General features: G+C 38.5%; 2 protein-coding genes across 2 annotated transcripts in view; one reads left to right on the top strand and one right to left on the bottom strand.

The window, feature by feature from the left end:
- Positions 1–2,553: 2,553 nt before the first annotated feature.
- Positions 2,554–19,124, bottom strand: part of LOC6653060 (lachesin) — a 38,059-nt gene continuing 21,488 nt past the window's right edge. Inside the window, exons 4-9 of the mRNA XM_002075170.4 lie at positions 18,902–19,002; positions 16,142–16,233; positions 15,945–16,073; positions 7,671–7,790; positions 5,897–6,067; positions 2,554–3,369 (exon numbers count right to left, since the gene is read on the bottom strand). Of these exons, the coding sequence (XP_002075206.4) occupies positions 2,729–3,369; positions 5,897–6,067; positions 7,671–7,790; positions 15,945–16,073; positions 16,142–16,233; positions 18,902–19,002 (1,254 nt within the window). The 3' untranslated portion in view covers positions 2,554–2,728. The remainder of the gene's footprint in view (positions 3,370–5,896; positions 6,068–7,670; positions 7,791–15,944; positions 16,074–16,141; positions 16,234–18,901; positions 19,003–19,124) is intronic.
- LOC124460570 lies at positions 6,156–8,666 on the top strand. The gene is made up of 3 exons (XM_047011626.1): positions 6,156–6,341; positions 7,910–8,287; positions 8,351–8,666. Exons 2-3 carry the CDS (start codon positions 7,933–7,935, stop codon positions 8,386–8,388), a joined length of 393 nt encoding a protein of 130 aa, XP_046867582.1. The 5' UTR covers positions 6,156–6,341; positions 7,910–7,932; the 3' UTR covers positions 8,389–8,666.

Genomic DNA, 19,124 nt, shown 5'->3' with positions numbered 1-19,124 from the left:
AAACTTAGCTGAAATGTATAAAAGGGCTAACTGGAAAATGGAATTTGATATTGTTTTGCCATAGAAAGAGTATACAAAAACAATGTTTGGCTCCTTCTGGAAACTTCAAAATTAAATTACAATTATAAAGCAGCAAAATTAAACAATTAAGCGATCCTTTTTATTGCAACAAAATGAAATAAGATAAAGATACAAAAAATTATAGGCGTATCTGTGGAAGGCGGGACATACGTATGCATGTTTGTGGGTATGTATGCATGTACGTATGTATATGGAAATTGGTATGGGCGCCCTGTTGGGTGTTCGTTTGTGCGGAGGTGGAATTATAAGTACTTACAAATACACATTTGTGTGGGAAACAACCGCAACAACAACAGCAATAACGTAAACAAACACACACAAATAAATATTCGCACTTACATTGACACACATGCGTCATCAGCAAACAAAGATAACAACAAAAGACGCGAGTTTACAAGCAGCAAAGTGGCAACAGCAGCAACAGCAACAACAGCAGCAACAACAAAAAGTGTTGCGTTTTGTAGTTGTACGTACTTACATACATAGCCAGTAGTTGGCTCTCTCTTTCATAGTGGTAATGGAGTGGGCACAACATCGGTGGTTCTAGGGGCCAATGTATGTATTTTGAAACACTTGTGTCAACCACCCCCACACCCAAGACACAGCCCTATTACCTCCCTGCCTCTGCCACCTTCTGTTGTAGCCAGTCTTTGTGTTGTCTTCTTGTTTTTCGCCGCTTGCTTTTACTGCGGTTGTCAGCATCATCTTATTATCATCATCAGTGGCAGCTTTTGGCGGTTTTCTACACACCCACACACTCCTTTTCAGTATATCTACATACTTTTTCCCTTCCTGTAAGTAAGTTGTCGTCATTGGTTCGGTGTACAATGAAATTCACTTTGCCAAAAAGTTTTTATTTCATTAAAAACTGACTGTGACGTAAACCTTACACACTAAGTGTGCGTGTGTGTGTGTGTGAGTGTGTGGGTGGGTGTGCGTGTGTAATTCATCATAAGGTGCCCCCCAACTTATGCTTATTCCACCCACCCCTTTCCCATCCACTATCTTAGACAAAAGCAGATGGTGCAGTTTTCCTTTACCAACAACTAGAACCAGTTCGTAACCTTTTTTGCATATGCAGTCTTTACAAAAGTTTTGGATTTTGGCCTGAAAAATTGTTTTGATTTTCTTTTCCTCTAGAGACAGGGTTGTATTCAAAATTTCCGGGTACCGTTTTAAATTCTTTCCGCTTTTTTGAGTTCTTAATGGTTAAACTAACTGCAGATTTACAAATAACCCACATAAAGAAGAGTTCAATACCTAATTTAATCAAAAATATACATATATATATACATATATGGTCAATCTTTGTGATTAGCTGTTTAGGTACTTCTATTACCTTCAATAGGTGTCACACCCTGAAAATTTCACTCGAATTGGAGGTTTTTTGACTGACTTTGAGCCGCTATACAGAATCATCACTGGAATCACCCTTAGGATCCGCTCTCCTACCGAAGGAGATCATTTAAATCAGTCCACGGGAAGTTTGGTTACAGCCCTGTTCCCTTTGAGAAAGAATGGGCCATGTGTACATACATCCATACATACATACAATGTGTATATCAGTACGCACATACATATATTAGCATTTGTATGAGTACATATGTATATACTTATATATTTGCATATAAATAGTATACGAATATAATTATTGAAAGTATGGAGGTCTCCCTCCGGCCGTTTTCCAAAAGTAAAAAAAAAGTTGAATCTTATTTTGCGACGACCTTCTTATAATTTTGAAATGTCAATCAAAGTTGAGAAAAGAAAAAAAATGGGTGGAAACAACTGAAAAAGAACAATAATGAGTAATTACTTCGAATGTTTTGTACACTTGCCAAAAGTTATCTAAATAAAGTAATTTAAATGTCCTACAAGTTTTTCAAAAACCTGGCCAATAAAATATAAAAATGATTTTAAATCGAAGTTAAAACAGCTAACCAACTTTATATTTGATTGATAAATTATTGTAAAAATTGGCCTATACAATTTTGTAAAAAACATTCACTGCAAGTTTTTCCTTCAAGATTTGGAATTTTATCGAACAGTGTTTAGAAAAGTGTAGGCAAATGAATAAAAATGGATAATGGGGTTAAAAGCAAATACCCGATTCATTTTTCTCGCTTTTTTTTAAATTAAAAGTTTTACACTTTTGCGTTTTTTTTATATTTTCTTCAGCATTTTTTTTTTTCTTTTTTATATTAATTGACCTTTCGGCGGAGGGTGGTTTGGGCTTTCCTCTTTTTGGGATTCCACAAAAAGAAATATATGTATACTTATATAAATCGGTTTGGGAAATTGCTTTCATGTCAAAAAAGTCAAAGTCGAAGGTGAGCGACAAGCGTAGAATTTAATGAGGAATTAATGACAAACTGAAGAGAGTTGAAAAAAAATAGGACCTAAAATTGCATTTTGGGCAAGTTAATTAAAGAAAAATGAATGAATTCTTGTTATGATGAAGGATGAGAAGGGGGATTTTTTTGCATTTACCTTAGATACGTTTCACTTACTTGTATGTAATTTAAGTTATTTTTTATGTAATTTGTTTATAAACAATTTAACATTTGCTACTACAACATATGTGGCTGTGTTTGTGTGTGGGTGTGGGTTTGTGTACTTGGGAAGGCTGTTATACACTAACCATTGGGTATTATAACAGCCAAAGCGTCAAGAGAAAACCGGACATAGCCGACAAACCCATTAAGAACGGCTGTCGACAGTGCCACAACCATCGACATCGATTGTTTACTCCTATGCCGCCACCATGAACACCTTCGGCTCCGGAGCTCATTTCGTTGTTGTCCAGGGGGCCGCCAATTCCGCCATTGCCACCACCGCGCACTTCCGTACCATAATAGGGTGGCTTACGGGTGATGCCACCGGCTCCGGCATTGCCACCGGCACCTGACGGAGTCAACTCGTTGCCGCCGACGCCATTGCCATTGCTCCCATGCGTCTGCTGGTGATGGTGATGATGATGATGTTGATGCTGATTGCTGCCACTCCCACCACCGACGCCGCCTCCTGGCTTATGTGTGGGAGGCTTATTGCCACTGGTGTAGTAAACGTGAGGCGATAACGGCGGCAGTCCACCATATCCATCGCCATTCTCAAAATCCTCGGACGAACCATATTGCAGTTCCTCATCGTCGCCACCCGGCTGATAGGTGACTTTGACTTGTTTCAGTTTTAAAATGTCATTGGCATCCGCATCGTTGGTACCAGTACTGCCCGCACCTGCTCCGCTTCCGCTACCTTTGCTAGGAATTTTACGATTCGGTCCTGGGATTTCTGCAACAAACAAAAGAAGGTGTCACACAATAACTAACTAACTAACTGTATACGTACAAGCAAACATATAACATGCCTCCGTGGGGTAATTCAAATCAAAGTGAAAAAAGTCTAACCAAAAGATACCTGGCTTTTTTGAAATCTATTCCTATATATATATTTTCGCAGAAGAACGGCTTTTAGACTTAAGCGGATCAGTGCGGTGCATGCATATATGTAGCACGCCATTTTATTGTATACTATGACAGCTATATAATATACTTAGGTATCCGATTTTGAACAAAATTGTCATGTGCGATAATCGCAAAGGATATATACCTATGTATATAAATTTGGCAGTCATTAATAACTTTTTTAAACTGGAGAGTTATATGATATTGTATCCGATCGGGCTTAATCCGACAGATACAATCCTTCAATCAAGAACATATATAGTTTTAATGATCGGAGTGTGAGTGTGAGTTTTAGTGATCGCTTGTAAGTGACAAAAAAGTAACATCAAACTTGCAAGGGTATACAAACTTCGACACAGCCGGTTCTCTGGTTTTCTCTCTTAATTCATTAAAAAACCAAAGGGCCGGGCTAACTTCGACCGCGTCGAAGTTTGTATACCCTTGCAATTTTTTTGGTAACTCTTTGTATAGCCATCAAAGTGGAAAAACGTTTTATCTAAAAAGGCTAAGTTTGCGAAAGAACGGCCTACAATCTTAGCATAGGAAAAAACTAAGATATTGATCAAAGTCACTGTTTTCCACCGATCGTTCCTATGGGAGCTATATGATATAGTTACCCGCCTTTTATCAAATTCGGCACAGTCATTAACAGATATATTAAGCTAATAAATGTTTAATTTGTTGTTTAATAAGTTATTGACAAAAGTCACTGTTTTTGAAAGATCGTTCCTATGGGAGCTATATGATATAGTCACCCGATCTTGATCAAATTTGGCATAGTAGTTTATATGTGTAATTAACTCACCAATATTAAATTTCACGAAAGTAGCTCAAAAAATAACGCAGTTATTGAGAAAAGTCACTGGTCGTGACTTTGCGGTTTGTATGGGAGCTATATGATATAGTGGTCCGATCCGGCTGAAGATATACCGGAGATATACAACCCCTGCAGTATGTACAAGCCTACATGCAAAATTTCAACTCTGTAGCTCCAACGGTTTAGGAGGAGTTTGCGTTGATCCAGACGGACGGACAGACGGGCAGACGGACAGACGGACGGACGGTCAGACATGGCTATATAAACTCGCCTCGTCGTGCTGATCAAGAATGTATATACTTTATATAGTCGGAAATGCTTCCTTCTATGCGTTGTACACTTCTAACCAAAATTAATATACCCTTTTTGCAAGGGTATAAATATCCAAGACGCTAACATCGGCTATACCAAAGTTTATGTACCCTTGCAGTCCTTGGCAATAATATTTTTACTTTTTGGAATTTCTTTCCCTGCAACTCAAGTCATCAATACAAAACATTATTACACTAATAATTAACTAATTACACTAATAAATAGGGGTGCCGAGCCGTTTTTTGAGCACTTAATTCAAAAATGTATGTTTAACAATAATTTTCAGTCTCATTGCATTGCGTGAGGTAATAAATATATTTTGCAATTATTTTTAGAGAAAATGGTCGTGGCATCTCGCCTCCACGGTCAAAAACCCGTATTTTGCCCAAAAACGTATGCTTAGTATCTCATTCAATATAATACTTTTCATACAACCGTTGTGATTTTAATATTTTCTTGAAATTAAGGGCCGAGATTCATAGAAAAATCTAGAAAATGTTGCGTTGAAATGCGTGAAGTTGATTTGCACAGACGGACGGACGGACGGACATGGCTATATCGACTCAGCTTCTCATGCTGATCAAGAATATGGGGTCGAAAACATCTCCTTCTGTGTGTTACAAACATCTGACCAATTTTATAATACCCTCTGCAAGGGTATAATAAAGACATTGAGTGAAACTAAAATGAATTTTACAATCACTAAAGACTTTTAGTTTTGTAACTAGACATTTTTGACTATAGGAATCCAATTCGGAACACTAATTAGACTTATTAATTTCTACCGCCGTACCAAATTTTATTAAAATCGGACTAGAAATACTTAAATTATACGTATAAACAGAATTGGCCGTGGGCTGGAGGCAGCGCTAGAGTGCATATGCCTGCTATGAAACATTTGAAAATTATTATTATTATTATTAAAGTATAGGATATACATAGTTATAAACTATTAACCTAACTATATTTTACAAGCACTGGCAACTAAGGCCTTCGGCTTAGACGAAAACTATATCCATTCACTATCTTGTGATTCGAACCCGGATCCTCGTTGAAAATAGTTTAAAAAACACATATACATTTGATCTTCGGAAGTTAAATACATGTGTTCCACTGCAAGTGTATGTACATAATACATATGAAAACTTCGACAAGGCCAAAGTTAGTTGTGTCATGTATTCCCTTTTAATAATAGCGACATAGACTTATGTTTTTTTTAACTTACCATATAATCGTATACTGCTATCCACTTCACCTAGTGAATTTTTGGCTATGCATCGATACGATCCAACATCATCTTTTTGGAACTTACGCACAATCATTGTCATTTTGGTCTCGTACATCGATTGAGATGCTTCCTGAACGTGATATTTAACGGAGGAGACTATCATTTCACCTGAGAAGATAAAAATGAATATCAATAAATGTGAACAGTACCTAGTAGTCTGTGAATTTAAAGACAGTCTAGTTACTGATGCTGGGTTTATTTTTTGCTTTATTCAAAATATATTTCTCTACAAAACGCTACGTATCGTCGTTAGTCCTGAATAAAATAATAATAATATTTTTTACCAATATATTTATATATATATAGAAAATCAGACCATAATACACGAGAAAAGATTGGCGTATTATACTTGGCATCTTAATTCTGACAACGGTATTTTTGCGTAAGTAAATAGAACAAATTAAAGCCAATGGCTTGCAAAACGTTTTATCGTCTGTGCATTTATATATTTACACACACTCATACATATGTTTGTATGTGTGTATGTATTCACTTGTCCACATGTGTGCATAATGCAGTTTGATGAACCTGACAACCAAAACATTGTTAGTTTACATCCCTTTGTCTTAGGGCCAAATCGGGCTTGGGGTGAAATGTCATGTTAATGCTCAGTCAATATATTTGATGTTTAATGATTAAGAAAAGAATCGTAAATATGTATGCATAAGTCGACCAAAAACCAAGAGCCAAAACGTACATATCTTATCCTGTGTGTGCGTGTAATATATTCCACAACATCTGAGAGCCTATGTGAATGTATGTACATATATGTATGTACATATATGTCCACTTGAACTTGTGTGCCCAAACACATTGAAGAAGGGGGGAGCTAGGAAGCGGTAGTCCTTCATCCTAGTCAACGAAGTGTTGTTTTGTACGGCATATTAATGCTAAGTCGATTTATCGTTAGGTGCTTGTAGGACTTTTAATAGATAATACCCGTAATTGCATATTCTCCTCTCACAAATTTTGACTATCTACATTCTTTTGCTCTGGCAGTCCTTTTGGAGTCCTTTTTGCTTAGGCATTTCATTCTCACTCCCTCAATCGATGAAAACAACTCGATATTTAAGTTTTTCATTACTAGACCTAGACCTCGAACTCGACAATTGGTTGGATCGTCTGACTGATGTTGGTCAAAGGCATTAGAAAGAGCTGCAACACCCATATTACAGTATACCCATTATACATATATGTATATATATTGATATATGTCATATCAATAGTCAAGAGAGATCGACAGTCATCAGTCAGGAGCAAAGCAGGATTTTAAGACGTGGCTAAATTGATCTCCTCACCAGTTCATTGCCTTGGTATATAAATTGTGTCTCTAAGATAATGCTAAACTGTTCAAAGATTAATTTGAAAATGTTTGTACACACATTTGCTGCATATTTTTTTGGGTTGCTATGCAAATTATTTTTTAGATAGCCTAGTTTATGGCATTAAAAAGACCAAACACGGAACATGCCAGACTGACAACTGAAACTGACTAATGATGGCCTGACCACGCCTGGCGAGGGTTTTCATGGGTACAATGTTGAAGTAATGATGTGTTCGGGGTGCTGGACACATCAGCAGCATACGCACAGACAGATAGATAGATGGACACACTGAGGGACCGACAGACCAACAGCCAGACAACATGTGCGCACACATAGAAAGAGCAAGAGAGGGATAGTGGTGGCGGATAGTAGAGAATGTGACTTACCCGTGTCCTTAATCCAATAGTTAATTGATTTGGGCGAGGCCTCAACGTGACACTCGATTTGAACATCAGTGCCAAGTGGTGCGCCGACTAATTGATTTGGTACTTGAATAACAGGATGAACTGCAACGAAAATGTATGGGGAGAAAAAGAGAGAGAGAGAGAAGGAAAATGTTTAAAATTTTATAATGCACTTATCCTGTTATTCGCTATCTTAACTTATCGCATCTTATTGTTTTTAGTTCATATCGCCGATTATTCAAGCATGCTGTTGGACTATACTAAACATATTGCCGATCTGGCTCATCAAATTCAATTAACCTATCCGACTGGATTCTCGAACGGACTGCGCCCGTCGCGGAACACTCTGATCTATGTGGGAGCCACTGCAGCCGCTTGTGTGGCTCTTGGTGCTGCTGTCAAGGCAATACGTCGCCGTAGCATTGATGTAGATGACTCGGTCATACCTAAGCCGGAAATTAAGTGCCTGATTGGTGCCAAGGATCAGGACCAGAAGCCCCCACGTCTCTGGCGTCGCCAAGAGGATGAGCTCTCGGATTGTGAATCAGAATTCGATGTGGATATAACTAAAGCTAAACTCAATACAAATGTCAATGATCGTAAGTTGGGTGGCCCCAAAAACTAACAGAATACATTTACAAATCCAAATGTCTTCCCACCAGGATTTCCGTCAGCCGCGGGAATTTTCGGCCTGAATTAAATCAATTAATCAAATTTAAGTGATTCTCAGGGAAAGGAAAGTCATCCATCAATGTTCAAGCAAGGCTCAATATCTATTTGCCATCGATATATAAATGTTTCTCAATTTTCACAGTCCGCCAGTAACGCCAAATCAAACTAACCGAAGTGCGTAAAATCCACTCCCTTAGATATGCAAATTTTGTGTTTTTTGTTTTACCATTTTCACTTTTCTATTCTTAATCCATATGGAAAATTGTTAAATGTTTAAATTAAAGTTCAATATATTTTCATAACAAAGGAAGTTATTTTAAATTAAATTAACTATCAACATCTCACAAGCGTGGGGTCGAACAAGGGCTACCACCATGCAGGTCCTTTCACCTGTGAGACAGCCTCAAATTGTTGCAAAATGTCAAAGAGTAAGCCTCTGATTCCGATAACTGAGTAGATCTTTATATTACTAACAAAGATCAAAATGGAATGTTATGGTATAAGTTTCTTGCACTCTTGGCTTTTAAGTGTTTGAGAGAAGCTAGATAGATTATTGAGTATATCAGTCATCAACAGAGATATTATAAAGTATGTTTGTAAGCATATTCGCTTTTTTCGGACGCTTTAATCGGACCACCATCAACGATTTTTGCAATTTTACTAACATTTCAGCAATGCATGCACTACAATAGATACATGCATACAAACATACATACAGACATATGTATATGCAATAGCTTTCGTTACATTTGCTTATCGTACTTTGGTGGGCAATTGAGTGTGTTGGTGTAGTAGTGTAGCATAGTGTAGGCTCATCAAAATGCAATTCAAGTCCATGTAAGAACTCTTCACGTTACACTAGATGAACTCTTCTGCAACGAATGAGTATTTATTGTCACTAAGAAAGGACTGTCGGGCGGAGGATTGCCATTCCAAAGAGAGGCTATAACCAAAATTGGTGGTTTTGTAAAACTGCCAAAGTCGCCTTTGGGGCAGAAAGGATAGAAAGATAGGTGAAGGGACAGAAAAGGGGAAAGGAGGCGAGGCTAAAGCTCACAGATTGCTCCTTGTGTGTCCATGGGTATGAATATGTGTGTGTGTGTGTGCATGTGTATGTGGAGAGTGAGTGCATTGATGGTTGATTGCAGAAGCAACAGCAATAGAAGCATGTTGCAACAATGGCTCCTATTCTATATGTCTCTGTATTTGTGTGTGTCTCTGCCGACAGTTTTGTAAGTTTAAACGATTTTAATTGATTTCCATGGACGAGTGCGTCGTCTCTCTGTATGTGTATATGTACATATATATAAATACATATACATATGTACATATATATCATCGACTCTGTCGTTCTTACAATATGCATATATGGTGCTTGGACTTCCATAGCATATTACTTGGCGATATTTTTCGATCCTCTGCGTATGTCTAAGTCTGATCAAGGACGTTTACCGCAAGGAAGGACGTTTTACCGCAACTAGCAGGAGGGCATCAAGTGCTAGCTTTATTGACATGCAGCACACACAGTGTCATAGTGTCCACCGCCGTTGGACCAGTGTGTTGACCAGGGTCCAAACACATACACACATACACACATAAATAAACGTGCTGGTTGACTGCGTCTACTTTTAATCTACATCCACATGCGGCCGCAGTGCAAGTGCATTTTTAGTACCCAAGTACTTTCGCTTGCGATTTGCAATTTTGCCATGATTATTCCGAGCATGTACACCTCAGCACCAGGCAGGCAGCAACCAATGTTCAGCCATTGGCCCTTCGTTTCACTTCATGCCGCACACTCTACACGCATCACCCGCCTCTGTGTCAGTTGCGGCAAACAAAGCCACAAATATGCACTAATGACGTCGTCGTCGGAGGAGGACAACGATAGAAAGGATGAGGAGGAGAAGCGGTCCGACCCGGAGTAAGAGTAGCATCTGCCACAGAGACGCACCTTCTGTGTTGCAGCATTTGGCCAGTATTGTTAGAGAGCCTCCGAGTTAAAGGTGACAACTGTCTGCGGGCAGCTCGGACATCCCCTTTCTAGGTTTACAAAGTGTATATGTACATGTTGACCAGTATATGGTGGGTTTTTTTGGGTTTCCGGCATAAAGCTAGAGGCAAGAGATGGCACTGCAGTAATTGCAGGGAATTGTATAGTAATTTCAGCTGGAATGCAAGAATTTCAGTTGGTAAGCATCCCCGTGGGGGCATTCTTCTTAACGACAACTCAAATCAGATTTCAAATTGCCTTAATTAAAATTGAAATCATATTGTATGGCACTTTTCCAAATGTCCAATGCATTTCAAATTTGCCCCAAATGTCTATTTAGATGTATAAGAATGTGTGTTTGGCCAATTGGAATTAGAAAGAGTTTACATCAAACCACAGGGTCGAGCTAACTACGGCTGTGCCAAAATTTCCAATTGCTTTCAAAATTTTTGTCCACTTTCCTTACCTAGAGGTGTGAAAACGTAAAAAACATTTGATCTAAATAGTGAACAATTAATATTACGCAAATTAAACTGATAACTAATAACTTGATTTTCGTTTTTATACTCTTGCAGAGGGTATTACAAAATTGGTAAGTTGTTTGTAACGCAAAGAAGGAGAGTTTTCCGACCCAATAAAGTATATACCTATATTCTTGATCAGCTTGAGAAGCTGACTCGATGTGTGTCATGTGCATTATGCTATTTATGATCTGACATGGGTGAAAAATCATCCAGATCAGATCATTATGAAATTTATGCTATACCAAAGATCGGTGAAGAGGTTGGATTTTAATAATATACTTTTTACTGTGAAACATCATATCCCCAATAATTTCAATACGATCGGAAATATGGAAAACAACAAACACTTAAACATTGCCAGCAGCCTGCTACGTCATTGCTCGATATCAGCAGAACACACACACGCACATGCAGATGCAACACAACACAAGCCACACACGCACGTGCCGATCCTTGATTGGGGAAGGGTATCGGCCGCGTCGTAGTTTGTATACCCTTGTAATTTTTTTAACTACTCTTTTCTCAAATGTGAAAGTGAGGCAATCCGGTGCATGTAGTATGCCATTATATAGTATGTTTAAATAAACAATATTGACAATAGTGTGGATCTATATGATACAGTCACCAGAACTATACCTACCTACCCATAGTCGTCAATGAGAGAAAACGTTTTATCTAAAACGTGTAATGTTTGCGAAAGAACGGCCTACATTAGCATGGCAAATAACTAAGTTATAGATCAAAGTCACTGTTTTCCACCGATCGTTCCAATGGGAGCTATATGATGTATTGATCAATTTGGCACAGTCATTTATAGGTGTAATAAACTCACCAATATTAAATTTCATGACAATAGATCAGAAAATCACGAAGTTGTTGAGAAAAGTCACTGAGAAATACAAACTGTGCAGTACAAGTCTACATGCATTTTAGCTCTGTAGCAATACGGTCTAGAAGGAGATCGTGTCGATCCAAACGGACGGAGGGACGGACGGACATGGCTATTTGAACTCGTCTCGACGTGCTGATCAAGAATATATATACTTTTTATGGTCGGAGATGCTTCCATCTATGCGTTGCACACTTCTGACCAAAATCAAAATTGAGGTTGCAAATTGTCCTTTTTGTGTGAACCCAATTCGAGGAAGGAGAATACCACGTAGTCGTGCCGTATCCTAAGCACGATGTGTGCAAGCATCTAAGGACACCTCCAGTTTTAATTCCTTTAGAACATACTAAGCCGTGTTAGGAATGGACTTTCGAGGACAAGACGTCATTTACTTATAATAGATATTTGTTCGTAGAGAGAGGACAGGAATAATGTTTTTGTTCAATACGTTTAACTAAAACCGAGTACTCCCTAACAAAATCAGAGGCTCTTGAGTACCTTACATCATTATCTATTATCTATTTTTGAACAGCCTCCGCATCGAGAGATCTTTCACCGATGTACTAAAACTGTACTACCCTTGGCAAGATGTCCTGATGAGATGTTGGTAACGCGCAGAGGGAGGCGTTTCCCACCCCATAAAGTATATATGTTCTTGATCAGGATGAAGAGTCGAGTCGAGCTAACCATGTCGGTCCGTCTGTCCGTATAAACCACATAGACCTCGAAGACTATAAGATCTAGTGTCTCCAAATTTGGTATATAGACTCTGTAGTTTGTATGTGTAGTGATGAAGTTTATTTCAAAATTATGCCACGCTCCTTACGCCTTCGTAACTTGAAAAAACTCGATTATCTCCCGTAATTTTTTACCTTGTGCAATCAAATTTGGCACACTTAAATTTGATATCCAGCAAAATACCAAATTTAATCAAAAATACGTAAATGCATTTGTTGTTATAAATTTGAAATATTTGTTTTACTGGTACATGGTATATCTCAGTCGGCGAGAAGACTTACTTCATTTTGTTTATTTTTTTGTGCAGTTTTTAATGTTGTTAATTTGACAATTTTAAACATATCCGGCGTATTTAAACGTTGCACCAACAGGTTGAAATGGTATGTATATTCAAGTATATAGCATGTTTATGTTCTTGATAAGAGTCAAGTCCATCTATACCGCCTATCTGTCTGTCCGATCGTATAAACACTCTGATTTCGGAGACTCTTAGGGCTAGAGCCACTAATATTTTTGATATCCTTAAATAAACGGTATAGTCCATATAGTCCATTCATTCGTCTGTCCATCCGTCTGGATCAGCGCAACAGTGACTTTTATCAATAACTTCGGTACTTTTTTCACGATTGCTCTAAAATTAATTGTGTTTCAGTTTAATCAAGCTGTTAACGACTGTGCCAAATTTGATCAAAATCTAGTCATCCGATTATATATGTAGCTGTATCATGCAAAAATAAATTAACTCGGACTAGAAGTATCCATAAATAGTGCACGTGCGATTGTGAGAGTAAGCGAAATAGTATATCCTTGCGGTGCAGCGTATAAAAATAGTCGATTATACATCCATTTCGTCCTAATACCAAGTAGTTGTTTCGCTTGGTACATGGTATAGTAAAGTCGGCGAGACGGCTTTATTGACTGACTTTATTCTTTTCCACAAAAGAAACAAATTGGGAAAAGGACATTCAATTGAATGCAAAAATTTAAGCTTTAGTTTAGTAAAGGTCAAACTATGCAAAATGTTCATCGGGGTCTGATCAACTTGAGACCACCTGAGTGGACGTTGAAATATTGTTGGTAGTTCCTTCACTCTCTTTCTGTGACAGAGTGTGTCTATGTTCCTTCTTTCTGCCGCATACGCGTACGTGATTTTATGAATTTTGTCGCACTTATTTCTATGTGTGCGAGCGCGAAAAAGAAACTATGGATGGTAAAATGGACACGGGATGGATATGCGATACTGAAACGTGCCTGCAAACCACTGTTTGGGGCACTATGGGACAGAGGCATGCAATCGAGATGCTTGAGACACAAGATCAAAATTTGATTGTCGAGCATAAATAAAAGAAGTCATCCTAGGTGGGTATACACAGATATTTCAGTTTACAATTTAGAAGTGAGATTAATGTGGGGCCTCCATTGTGCCGCAAAAATCATACATCTATTCATTTATCCATCCCATCATCTCGCCATCCTCCCTTCCATCTATACATACATAACTAATTAGCCACAAAAGGAAGTCCCTAGTAAGAAGTGGGGGAACGGAAAAGCAAATGCAAACGGAAATATGTTCAAGACACGGGTCTACACGTGCAGCTATCTAAAGCTGGAGCTGGGAAAGACCAACCTCATATTCTCGGTCTCTTTTTGCTGGTAGCACAAAAACTTTGTTTTCACTTGCCGCGGAACATTTGCCAAACAAATTGTGAGGAAGTTGTTGCAAAATGGCAACAGGAAAAGTAAACGCAGCAGGAATGAATGAATATACGTTGCGAAAACTTTTTCAAGGTATCTGGAAGCAGCAATGCGTTTACCAAGAGGTAGGGGAGGAGAAGCTCTATGCTGGCTCTATGTAGATAGTGAACAAAATAGCAAAAGGGTTACATACTTTAAAGTCCAACACTTAAAGACCACATTAACACAATGTCAAAATGTTAAAAAGCGTGATTTTTGCCACCTAACCGAAAATGATGGGAGTCCTGCAGGAGAACGCACAGATGCTCAGACAGACGAACGAAGGTGTGATGAGGTGTGGTGATGTGGTGAGGATGGAGTTTGCTGCAGTGGTAAACGAGTGAGCAAAAAATAAACAGGAGCCACGTTGGCAAACAAACGCAGTGGAAAGTGGCAACGGCAACGGCCACGTCTCTGTCTCTGCCTCTGCGCCTGGCTCCTGACTTTGTCTTCATCCGTCTGTTGCTTTTGCCTTGATGATTGAGTGAACTGCCAGCACATGGCAGCAGCCAGCACGTGCTACAGACAGTCTGACAAAAAACTGTGGCCCACCAAGGCCTCCCCCCTTCCCGACGCCCCATCGACACCACGCCAGGTCGCAGTTCTTTACTGTCCTGTCCTGGCCATCATCAGACTCACATGCAGAGGTATCGGTGACAGGATTTAAACGGATTACAACAACGACAATCGAGTTAGCACGGCACATTCCCATACAGACACACACACACACACAGACACACCCAAACGCACACATGGATATAACCCACTTCAGATACATTCTTGGAGTTTGCCTTTTGCCCTGCTTTTTATTTATATTCATTTTTCTCGATGAGGGCGCCATCTCAGCCGGAAGCTCTATCCTGAAACCTACACTGAACCAAATGAGTGTCAAAATGAATGTGATTGCCGACAATAGTTTTTAGTTTTGCTTGAAATCCTCAAAAACTGTTTTATTTTGACTGTTTGAAAATTTAGCTTCCTGAAAAAAGTATTTACGACTTGCAAACGTACATTTATTACGGGCATTCATCAGAGCCCTTGCCTGAAAGTGCAATATGCAACAAAAAAAACAGACAGAAATATTTTAAATTCAAACATAGGCGGTTTCCCTCACTCACTTTTCCTTCAAATAATCTTGATTTCCGTACACCCTAGACAAGTCATACCAAATTTGCTAGCTCTAGCTTTTACAGTGTTTGAGAAGTAGGTGTTTATATAGACGGACAGACAAACAACATGACTAGTTCGACTGATATAACGCATATATTTAAAAAATTTTACTTGAGAATACTTAGAATTGCAGGTTTGTAAACAAGAATCCCAAAAGCACCCTAAATACTTCCAAATACCATCGAATCTCATAAACTATAGCTCCCTCAACTACAACAACACTAAGTCAACTAAACAACAGAAGAAAAACTCCATGCAACAGACATGCTGTTGTGTGTACGTTTTCGCCCCAGTGTACGGCACTGTAGTACCGGACAATGGAGTAAAGTGAAACTAACTAAATATAAGATAAACACCACAACGAAGACCTCAGACCCCAGATGCACAGTATGAGGGAGCTGTGACGGATGGATAGGTATGAACTTGGGTATGCACAAAGAATGTAAGGTTGCGACTATGTCTGCGGATGAATTTGGGGCTCCTCTAACTCCTTTACCGCATTACCGCAAACATCTCTCTAATTAATGGCTACTTACAGTGTATGCTAAGCGAAATGCGCTTTGAAACCGATGGGGGCACTCCATTGGACGCAATGCATAGATATGAGCCCATTTCATTGCGTGAGATTTTTGTGAGCTTCAGCACCTCGCCGCGGTAGGAGGTGACTAGAAATAAATGACAAATGATCCTAGGTTCGGTCAAAGAAAATAAGCGGGTTTTTTTTGCAACTCACCTAATGTTTTAGTGCCCATGCTGTCTTTAAGAACGATTTCATTGCCGTCCTCCCTACGCCAGGTCACTATGGGTTCTGGATAGCCGCGAGCTCTATAAAGTACAAGCAAATAGAGGAAATGGGTTTTTATATACATAGTATGCATGTATATCACCAACATTTAATACAAATAAAAATAAAAAAGGGGGAACGAAAATTGCCAGGGCATTACATCTGGCGCTGGAAAGTAGGCAATGGAAATGGTAAATGCGAATACATATTCAAGTTCAGTTGCTTATTAAATTTAATACGACGACAACGAGAATATCTATGGACTCATTCTGTGTGGTGCGTGTGTATGTGTGTGTGTGTGTGTGTGTGTGTCTGTCTGTGTGTGTAGATTGAGTAAAAGTTTTTGCGATGCAGACGGACGACAGCAGAGCGAACCAGAATCAAAAGCAGAACTAGAGAAAGCCAGCAGGCACCGTCTGTGGCTTTTTATACTTCATAATGGGTATCCCATAGATCGATAAAGGGAATATTCGACTAAAAGAAAATGAAGCTGTCACCTAAAATATTAGAATAATATTATCGGACCCATTGAGAGACTAAAAAATATTGCATTCTTACACATACGCATAAACATGTGTTCTTAACTCGAAACCTTGAAACCAATTGAGAACATGAATTTCCTTAAAAATATATACTCAAATAAATAGGATTTTCACTAAATAAACACAATTGCTATTAGGCCTTCTCACACCAATAAAGGTTTTTGGTTTTATATCCATAATAATGGCCAAAACACACATGGCGCACTTTTTAAAGCATATACATACTAAAGAAATTAAAAACCGACAATCACAGGATTCTCTCTTTTCTCTCTGATTCATAAGTAAAATTGGGTTTTGGACTCTTTTGGCGGTTTCGACAAAAGTTAAACTAGACAGTTAAAAGAAACTGATCTATTTCATTATTTCATTTATATTATCTATATATTTCACTTAAACCTTTTACGACAAAAAAAAAAAGCCAAACAAAAGGAAAAAAAATTCATTCATTCATAAATCTAAATCTTCTAAAAAATAACTCGATATACTGAGAGCAGGGCTTAAATTCTAGGCTCTGAATTTTATAGGCAAAGCCACTAATCATAAATGTACATATATATTTCTAATATATGTCTTAATTTTGGCAATACACTTCAACTATAGTTAGCACGAATTATTAAAACCATTCGAAAAATTATTCATACGATTTGTTGAATCCAATGGAACCCACAGTGATAACACACGGTGAGCTAAATCCCCCGAGCACTAACCACCACCAAATAACTTAGATCTCAGGTATTTAGTTGAATTGCTGGGTTATCTGATGGTCCAGCATATAATTGCCATAACGAATTCCTTCACTTGCTCAAGTGAGGTTGAATTTTCTATGTCGTAGTGAATGCGTGTTAAGACAGCAGTTGTTGAACAGCGAAATAACCAGACACGGGTGTGGTAAATTTTTATGATGCCGCAAACAGATGCAAAATAGCTAAAAAGAAAATGTTCTACACCCACACAGACTTCTACAACGAATGTGCCGACGTCGACGACTTCAAAACTAAGGCAAGGCACAACAATGGGCCGGCCGACCAGCCCACCGACCGACCAAGCAGTCAGCTACAGGAGCAGCCGGCAATCATCGAGCCAATGGCTTATATACATAGGCTTCCCTCGTTCTAGTTTTGGTGTGTTTGTGTGTGTGCTTGATAGAAATTGCTTTGCCCAAACTGCATATACAAGCAAGGGATTACAACAATTTTACAAATTATGAGCTAGAGAACTAACTAATGTGATAATCATTGGATTTAACTTTTTATTGTATTTTTTTTTCTTGTTGGTTGTTGTTGTGGCTGGAAAAGCAAGTGAGAGAGAGCTACATCAGCTTTGCTCTGAAACTGCATTTCATTTTAAGGGATTTTCCCTACTAACTAACAATAAGTAGCATTAAAAATGAAAAAAAATTGCAGACAAGGTTTCTCTAATAGCTTTTCGCACACACACACTGGTGGAGGGGGATAGGAGTGATTGGGAGAATGATAGAGGGAAAGAGAACGCACGCTTATCGCCAACGTTTCATCATTTTGCGGTTAAATCGTTAAAAAAGAATTTCTATGTGTTTGTGCTCAAGTTAATAAATCAGTGGCGGGCCAAATGCGGAGTGCTATTACTAACTAAAATAGCCGCAGTCATTCGCCGCCGTTAGTTAAATGGAGAGCCAAAAAAATCTACAAAAAAAAGGCAAAACGAAAGCAAAATACCAAAATCACATGTAGTTAAACTTTGAAATACCCTGACCATTGCAAAAATCTAGCACAAATTGGAAATCGTACGGAGACTGGTTCAATTGAAACCGTAAGTTGAGAAAGAATATCTTTCATTATGTCGGGCTAATTTAAATCAAAGTATATTTCATCATCACTATTTTTATACTTTAGCTTAAACTGATTTTCAAGTCGACTGCACCAACTGATGTACCCGAAAATTAGGGCATTACGTCTACCCTATCCCTTCAAATCAAGAGTAATGAAGTGTCACTTAATTTGTTGACATTATTACATATAGAGCTGGCTCTTGCGGATACATGGAACTAGGACTTGATTACTTGTGTATGTATGTATGTATGTATGTGCATGTGAATGAAAAGAATCAAAAGATGGAGAAACAAAAAGGGTATAGGGGTGGTCGATAATAGAAAGGGCAGCAGTAATGGCAGTACATACGAGTTACTCACCGACATGTTAAACGCACCGAGCTACCTTCGGGCACAATCACATCCGATGAAGTGTCCTCGCTGATAAAATCCGGCGGTATAACCACATCCAAAAAGCCAATCTGTAAAAAGATGCGGAGAAGCAAAAAAAGAAAATGTAATTTAAAAAGGTGAATTACTACCAAAAGTGAACTAAGTAAGTTGTCTCGTCGACCTGGGTATACCATGCACCAGGTGAAACAAA

The sequence above is a fragment of the Drosophila willistoni genome (assembly GCF_018902025.1).
Source record: "Drosophila willistoni isolate 14030-0811.24 chromosome XL unlocalized genomic scaffold, UCI_dwil_1.1 Seg142, whole genome shotgun sequence".
NCBI lineage: Eukaryota > Metazoa > Arthropoda > Insecta > Diptera > Drosophilidae > Drosophila > Drosophila willistoni.
The sequence above is the reverse complement of the archived record's forward strand: the minus strand, read 5'-3'. Positions and strand labels throughout refer to the sequence as shown.

What these genes read in the sequence shown, in the direction of transcription:
- LOC124460570 (XM_047011626.1), top strand. Translation starts at nt 7,933, where the DNA reads ATGCTGTTGGACTATACTAAACATATTGCCGATCTGGCTCATCAAATT. An exon ending in CAATACAAATGTCAATGATC is followed by an intron (nt 8,288 to 8,350) that starts GTAAGTTGGGTG and finishes TCTTCCCACCAG; the next exon opens with GATTTCCGTCAGCCGCGGGA.